This window comes from Cynara cardunculus (assembly GCF_001531365.2).
Source record: "Cynara cardunculus var. scolymus isolate 2C chromosome LG 15, CcrdV1, whole genome shotgun sequence".
NCBI classification, from domain to species: domain Eukaryota; kingdom Viridiplantae; phylum Streptophyta; class Magnoliopsida; order Asterales; family Asteraceae; genus Cynara; species Cynara cardunculus.
In genome coordinates this window covers 671,233-680,243 of record NC_037542.1, presented here as the reverse complement: position 1 = coordinate 680,243, position 9,011 = coordinate 671,233, and the positions used below count along the sequence as shown (strand labels likewise).

Genomic DNA, 9,011 nt, shown 5'->3' with positions numbered 1-9,011 from the left:
ATGCGAGATTATTATTGTTACAAGTTCCAGATTCGGTCGAGTAATAACGTCATTCAATTAGGCGGAAGATTATTTCAACAGTTCGTGGTAGATATGTACATCAAGATAGAGACTACACGTTTATCTTTTATTGAAAGGAATCAAACGAAGATAAGATCAGACTTATACCAAGGTGTTGTGGATTGCGTTAATGTCGGTGAGGTTCAACCAAGTAGAATTGGACTACGGGTTGTGCTTCCTGCAAGTTTTATCGGAGGCCCACGTGATATGCGAAGAAGATTTATGGATGCTATGACTTTAGTTCAAGATGACGGGAAGCCCGATATATTCCTTACCATGACGTGTAATCTGAAGTGGCCTGAAATCCTTAAAGAGTTATTGCCTGGTCAAACCGCGCAAGATAGGTCGGACCTTGTTGCAAGAGTTTTCCGTGCCAAATTAGAGGATCTTAAAAATCAACTCTTCAAGAAGCACATTCTCGGCGAGGTTGGGGCATATGTTTATGTCATCGAGTTTCAAAAACGTGGTTTGCCACATGCACATATCCTCATGATAATGAAATCAGAACACAAGATTACAAACCCAGACCATTACGACAAGATAGTTTGTGCTGAAATCCCGGACCCGACAAAGTATCCTGAAATGCACGAGCTGGTGATAAAGCATATGATGCATGATCCTTGTGGCCATTTACGACCGTCTAGCCCTTGTATGGAAGGTGAGCCAAGAAAATATCGTTTTAGATATCCTCAACAATTCAACGACAAGACGGTGCAGACAGATAACTCATATCCGATGTATCAGAGGAGAGACAATGGAATAAAGGTGAACGTCCGGGGAAATATCCTTGATAATAGATGGGTGGTCCCATATAATCCAAAGTTGCTAACGATGTTCAACTGTCACATCAATGTTGAGGTTTGCTCAAGTATAATATCTGTGAAATATGTGTTCAAGTATGTTTACAAGGGTCATGACAAACAGGTTATTCATRTTGATCCTGATAGAGAAGAGGTCATTGTCAACGAGATAAAGAGATTTCAAGATGCACGATATGTTTCGCCACCTGAGGCAATATGGAGGATTTTTAGCTTGTCACTTTCTCAAATTCACCCTTGTGTGATGGCTTTGCAGGTCCATCTTCCTAATAAGCAGCTGGTTAGGTTCAGAGAGAATGATATAATGACAGATATCGTTGATAGAGAGAGAGAGAGACAAGAGCTCAATGTTGACCGCATTTTTTTAGAGGAATAGAACAGATATGAGTGCGAGACAATATTTATACAAAGATTTTCCAAAACATTACACCTGGAATGCCAGTTCACGTAAATGGAATCCTCGAAAACAAGGATCAATGAGAGGACGACTGGTTCATGCTAATCCTGCCGAAGGAAAATGATATTATCTACGCCTACTTCTGTCTCATATTAGTGGGCCCACGTGCTTTGAAGATCTTTACACAGTTAATGGCGTAATACATCCAACATTTCGAAAAGTAGCACTTGAGAGAGGTTTAATAGAGACCGACGATAATTTATCGCATTGTCTTGTTGATGCCTCCTTATTTCAGTTTCCCAATGCTCTTAGACGATTATTCGCGACGATCTTGATTTATTGTGAGCCGGGAGATGTTCGCRAGTTATGGGATGAACATTATGATTCACTCTCTGAAGATTATAGACGAGACTATGAAAATGTTGAGGGAGTCCGAAATATGGTTCTTACAGACATCGCAGTCTTATTGCAATCTATGGGTAAAAACCTCGATGATTTTGATCTGCCAAGTTTAAATGCAGTTGTCAATTTAGAATCACGAGGATTTCGTGAGTTACAAGAGGAGTACTCCATAATTGTGCAAGACGAAGACTTAAATGCTCGAAACTCTCTAAATTTCGACCAGAAACATGCATTTGATGAGATCATGAGGCATGTAGATAATGATTGTCCAGCTGTGTTTTTTTGTAGATGGACCAGGTGGAACTGGAAAAACATTTTTGTATAGAGCTTTGCTAGCTAATATTCATTCCCGTGGACTTATTGCTCTCGCAACCGCTTCATCCGGCACTGCCGCTAATAACATGCCAGGGGGGAGAACAGCTCACTCTCGATTCAAGATTCCCCTTACTCTTAATAATAATTCGATGTGCAATATAAAAAAACAAAGCAGAACTGCTCAACTACTTCGAGTCGCAAAAATAATCATCTGGGATGAAGCATCAATGGCAAAGAGGCAGGCAGTAGAGGCACTCGATAGAACAATGCAAGACATCACTGGGGTGAGACTTCCTTTTGGTGGGAAAATAATTATTATGGGAGGTGATTTTAGACAGGTGTTGCCAGTAATCAGACATGGTACTCGAGCACAGATCGTAGACTCAAGCTTACGGATGTCACCTATTTGGTCTTTGATTAAAAAGTTGCGGTTAACGATCAATATGAGAGCACTTACTGATCCAGGGTTTTCTGATTTTCTGTTACGTGTCGGCGATGGAGATGAAGAATCAGTAGATGGAAACTTTATTCGCATACCTGATGACATGACCATTCCTTACACTAGTAAAATGAGTCGAAGGATGCTTTGATTGATGCAATCTTTCCTTCTCTTCAAAGCTGTGAGACTGCTTCAGATTATATCATTTCGAGGGCGATACTAACAACTAAAAATGAGCATGTCGATGAGATTAATGATCAATTGATTGAAAAATTCTGTGGAGAGGAAAAAATTTACTATAGTTTTGATGAAGCAGAAGATGACAAGAATAACTTATATCCGATGGAGTTCTTAAACTCACTGAYTGTTAGCRGTTTGCCYCCTMATTACCTYCGGCTTAAAATTGGATRTCCAATAATACTATTGCGGAATATCGACCCCTCAAATGGATTGTGTAACGGCACGAGGTTGATATGTAGAGGTTTTCAGCAGAATGCTATCGATGCAGAAATAGCTGTTGGCCAACATGCTGGTAAGAGGGTATTTTTACCAAGAATTCCTCTATGTCCATCTGAAGATGATATGTTTCCCTTTAAATTAAAGAGAAAACAATTTCCCATTCGACTTTGTTTTGCCATGACAATCAATAAAGCTCAAGGACAGATAATTCCGATGGTAGGTGTTTATCTACCAGAATCGGTATTCTCGCACGGCCAACTTTACGTCGCATTGTCCAGAGGGATATCACATGGTAATACGAAGATATTAGTGAAACCTACCAAAAAGTTCAACCAAGAAGGAGTCTACACATCAAATGTGGTGTATCAAGAAGTTTTGAATGATGATTGTGTATGACAAAAACATGATTCTAATTTCTATTTTTTTCAAACATAAATTTTAGACTTTATGAATGAGAAATTGCAATAATTTTTCATTTTCGGATTTTGATACAGATGTGAACCACCAACTATTTGAAAGATATTTTGCAAAAAAATGATATTTAAAAATTGAATATATATCCTGATAGAACCTTTACATCCTGCCGCATTACGTAAGAAGTTGAATATATATAGTGATAGAACTTTTTACATATTTTCAAATATATATCCTGATAGAACCAAATATAAATTTTTATCCGTAATTGATATGCCCATTTACATCTTCTCAAAATTTCACATCCCGTCGCATTGCGCGGGTATACAACTAGTATATATATATATATATATTGAAGATGCAAGTTGAAGAAGATAAACAACACCCATCAAAAGACCACCCTTTCTCCTGCTAACAATCCTTTTCCGGCCAAACTGAAATAAAAAATCAATACCAAATCTAATCTAAATCCAAATCTCGAAACCAATTCACACCCTCTCTCTCCATTTTGCACCTCCAACCATACCATCGTAGTCATCTAAATCCTACCATCTTATCTGGTTGTGTAATAACCCAAAAAAAGAAAAAAAAAATTGAATATAATTTAATGACAGGAAACTCAATGGTCATGAAACCTACGACCATTTATTATGGCTTATCGTTTCATATTCCATGAAACCGCCAATGGGGCTTAGTATAAAGGGGAGTTTGTAGCTTTATGTGTAGTTTGGGGTCAAGAAGGAGAACTATTATGAGAAAAAGGCAACGGTAGGCGCTGTAATGAGAGTTGACGATGCTCTACATCGTAGCTAGTTTGGCACCAATCGGGGAGACGCTAGCCACTTCAAAGATCGGTTTGGGCTACGTCATGTATTGTGAGTTACACGTGATTTATTTTAAAATGGTTGCATGCTTTATTATCCACAAGTTGTTTGAAGTTTCTCGAGATTTTTTATATGCTATATATGCATGAAAAGTTCGATATTTTTGTAATGTCTTTTGAGTATTTGTGTGTCAATGGGGATGTACTACAATATGAATTTGTAAAGACGAGCATGCTTTGTGAGCTTGTCTAAGCCGTAAGTGCGGACATGCTGTGTGAGTTCGTCAGGTAATGTTGTGTGAGGTAGACATCTCTCATGACGTTGTTACTTTGTGATATAGACACGCACTATAATATATTTATTTTGTGAAAAGTATTATTCTCATCAAGGCATGCTAAATTTATGAAGCTTCGTGAAAATTGTTTATTATAAAAGTTGTTGTTCATGCATGAAAACCGTGGATTCATTGGGCTTAAGGCTCACCTAAAATTCTTTTAAAACTTTTTTACCCAGCCGGCTTTTAAGTGGCAATAAAGAGATATAAGGATTAACTTCAAAGAAGGATATGTGCAGATCAAAGCATTGTTATATAGAGCAAAGTTATGCTCCTCAAGATTGTAATTTAGATGGTGATATAATTTGTAAGATTAGAAATTTTATTTCCGTTGCAATGTAAGTGTTTGATCTTGGGATACTCATTAAGATATATTGAAGTATTCGAAATTTTGGGATGTTACAAGTGGTATCAGAGCAAAGTTTAAGTGAATTAAGTATTGAAACCTAAACTTATACTGAGAGTGGAAGATTTTATTATTGATAGGTATGTGATTAAAGATTTATTTATAGTGATGAGAGTGGTGATTTAAGTTAATTTGGGGTTAGTCTTAAACCAAATTAAAGTAGAGAAGTCGTTAGATGGTCTAATATCCTTAGATAGAGATGTGTTTATGGAAAACACATGGTAAGATGAGAAAAAATAGAAGTAGAGTGGTGTTGGTGGATAAAATTTTGGTGACAAACTCCACTAATTTTCTTTAGCGGGGAGAGCATATGTTTAGCTTTGAGAATAGTAGAAACTCGAAGTATTGATGATATAGTGAGTTGATTCATCCCATATTTGAGTTGGGGGATCATTTCTTATATCAATTGGTGGAATATCAAATAGTCAGATATGAGATTAGCAATGAAGTCATTCGTGTAATCAATGATGACAACAGATTCATGGTAAGAGTCGATGATCTTGATTGGATGCACAACTAGTTGAAGGATTTTTCAATCGAGTTGGAATGTCGAGATCATATGTAAACCCTATGAGAAGATCTAAGGTTTCTCACATGATTAGTTTCTTAAAGTAAAAGACACCAAATTAGTGTGTAAAATGGTCTTAGAATTTAGAAGACTGTGATTGATTAATCCAGTAGGACATTGGGGTTATATTATCCTCCATAGGTATCTCACGAGTGGTTGGAAGATGATATTAACTTATTTGATTTTATGAAATTGTTTGTAAGCATGTGTTGCTTTGAGCAAGATATAAAAGCAAGAAGGTGGTAAAAGAAAGTGTTATTTGTAATAAATTATCAAGTTTAGTAAGTGAGAAATATTTTATGGTTAAATAATAAGGTTTATCCAAGCGTATAACCTTTAAGCCATAAAAAGGGGGGGGGGGTTGGAATTGTTCCCATAGTTATAGCTAGAAAGAGATCAAAGTTAAAATAGTGTAAAATTGCATGAGATATTTTGCATTAAGTCAAAGATAAGTAAGTTGCAATATAAGTTGAAGATGATGAAATAAGTAAAGATGTGCACTTAGGACAATCAATGTTATGAATAAGGCATAATATCCTAAATATCAACGAGCATATAAAAGGTTACTACAAAATGCTTTATTTAAGAATGACTATATATAAGGGTATGAATTGAGTCATTAGAACCAAATGGTGGCATGTGTGTCATGAAAGGGGAGTTAATTGATTAGTTGGTAAAACAAGTAGCGAAGTCGACTGATGAGACGTATTTGTCGTCAAAGAAGAGAGTTGTGACTAGACTCTAGGATGAACACAATGATGATATAAATGAAAAATGGGTTAAGTTAATTTATATGGTTGTAGAAGGATGAATTCAAATATGAATCTGGTGAAAAGGGGAAATGATATAGTATTTATGTCATGGTAATTGAAAATGTATGATTTAAAATTAGTAAGAGTGGTAGTGGAGCTCGAAATATGGAAGCATCATCTATAGAATGGATTATAGCCTATACTCGATAATTGAAGATATTTCAAGGACAAGAGATAAGTACATGTATGTATAAGGGCATGAATATGAAAAGGTATGATGTATAATTGAATTGTGAAAGAAGATATCACAAATGTGATGATTATTTGCATGCATGTTGCCTTATTTTGTAGATAAAAATAGTATGGTGGTATCTATGTGGGGTAATCTTTAGTGACGGTTGGAATAACCACTTAGAGTTGAATATGTTCACTTATRATTAATGATTATCAAAGGAGTACTCGAGTAGAGCAACTCGAAGAGTTATGTGATAAATGTCAGCCGATTTGTCGAACTAACATCGAAAAGAAAAGAGACGGACGGATGGATCGAAGGTACTCCATCGTTTATTAGAAATATTGCTCAAGTTAGCGATGGATAGAATATTATTGGGATGCGAATATGAGTTATTCTCAAGGATGAACGGATGTTTAGAACTTCAGACAATAAAATAGTTGGTATGGTGAAATTTATGACATAATGTATCTAATGTAAAGAAGTGTTCAGTAGATAAAAAGTAAGTTGAAACTCTTAAGGATGTGAAAAGAAAAAAAAACTAAGAACCAAAGGGATTTCTCTCATGAATGTTCAATGAAGACGTCATAATGGTTCAGAGGTTACTTGGGAACTTGATAAGGGGACGAGATTGAGATGCCCTCATTTATTTGCATAGGGCAAATTTCGAGGACGAAATTTTGTTAAGGGGAAAAGTTTGTAATAACCCAAAAAAAAAAAAAAAATTGAATATAATTTAATGACAGGAAACTCAATGGTCATAAAATCTACGACCATTTATTATGGCTTATCGTTTCATATTCCATGAAACCGTCGATGGGGCTTAGTATAAAATGGGAGTTTGTAGCTTTATGTGTAGTTTGGGGTCAAGAAGGAGAACTATTGTGAGAAAAGACGACGGTGGACGCTGTAATGAGAGTTGACGATACTCTACATTGTAGCTAATTTGGCACCAATCGGGGAGACGCTAGCCACTTCAAAGATCGGTTTGGGCTACGCCATGTATTGTGAGTTACACGTGATTTATTTTAAAATGGTTGCATGCTTTATTATCCACAAGTTGTTTGAAGTTTCTCGAGATTTTTGATATGCTATATATGCATGAAAAGTTCGATATTTTTATAATGTCTTTTGAGTATTTGTGTGTCAATGGGGATGTACTACAATACGAATTTGTAAAGACGAGCATGCTTTGTGAGCTTATCTAAGCCGTAAGTGCGGACATGCTGTGTGAGTTCGCCAGGTAATGCTGTGTGAGGTAGACATCTCTCATGACATTGTTGCTTTGTGATATAGACACGCACTATAATATATTTATTTTGTAAAAAGTATTATTCTCATCAAGGCATGCTAAATTTATGAAGCTTCGTGAAAATTGTTTATTAAAAAAATTGTTGTTCATGTATGAAAACTGTGGATTCACTGGGCCTAAGGCTCACCCAAAACTCTTTTAAATTTTTTTTACCCAAGCGGCTTTTAAGTGGAAAGAAAAGTGCAATAAAAAGATATAAAGATTAACTCCAAAGAAGGATATGTGCAGATCAAGGCATTGTTATCCTCAAGATTGTAATTTAGATGGTGATATAATTTGTAAGATTAGAAATTTTATTTTCGTTGCAATGTAAGTGTTTGATCTTGGGATACTCATTATGATATATTGAAGTATTCGAAATTTTGGGATGTTACAGGTTGCCACCACTGTCAGACATCATTATCCAATACCAAAAATCTAAATGAAAACCCAATCTCCAAGTTAAACCCAATCTTAGACCTCAAAATCGAACCCTATCAATTGATATAGTAAGTGAATTTTAAATCAGAATCAAGAACTCTATCAAATCATAAACAATAACCCTAAAATCTAAATCAAATCAGAATCCTCAAAGAAAGAGAATCGTTGTAATCTTCATTAGTGGAATTGGACCTTTGATAGGTCTAAAACAAAGACGATTCATAGTGGGTGATTCATGGGGCTTTGGAGGCTGGTCGTAACATAAACCTGTGGTGGTGATCGAAGACAACAGAAGGAGCTCTGGTGATGGAAGACAACACCAACGAGGGGTTTGCCGATAATGAAGATGGGGGCGCCGAAAAATGGTGATGAAAGGAAGTTACATTTTTTTGGTACCTGTTGATTACATAATTATTTGTTAAAGAATAATAGATATAAATGCAAAAGACTAAAATTCCCTTGAATTAACTGAATTTTTATCAACCTTAGAGGAAGGAACCCAATCCATTCATTTTTGCATAACACAATGACAAAACTGTAATTTCAAAACTGTAGAGACCAAAATTTGTAGTTTACTCAATAAAAATAATAATTAATGAAATAGAATATTAAATTTTATTATTGTATTTTGTTTCGTTCTGTCGTAGGAATTGATGAGTTTACATATTATTTTTATATTATATATAGTTATCTCTACTTTATATATTATTTCAATAAACATCGAATTCGTGTAATTAACTGCAGATAAACACAATCAAATACAGGATAAACATCTTATTTTAAATATAAAAAATCTAAAATATAATTAGGATAATCATTGAGTTCTAACAAAATAATTAATTATTATCTTTATAAAATG

General features: G+C 35.3%; 1 protein-coding gene across 1 annotated transcript; it reads left to right on the top strand.

Annotated features, from left to right (window-relative positions):
• LOC112527491 lies at positions 1-2,582 on the top strand. Its single transcript, XM_025138175.1, has 3 exons — positions 1-1,158; positions 1,571-1,823; positions 1,966-2,582. Exons 1-3 carry the CDS (start codon positions 1-3, stop codon positions 2,580-2,582), a joined length of 2,028 nt encoding a protein of 675 aa, XP_024993943.1.
• Positions 2,583-9,011: the final 6,429 nt, after the last annotated feature.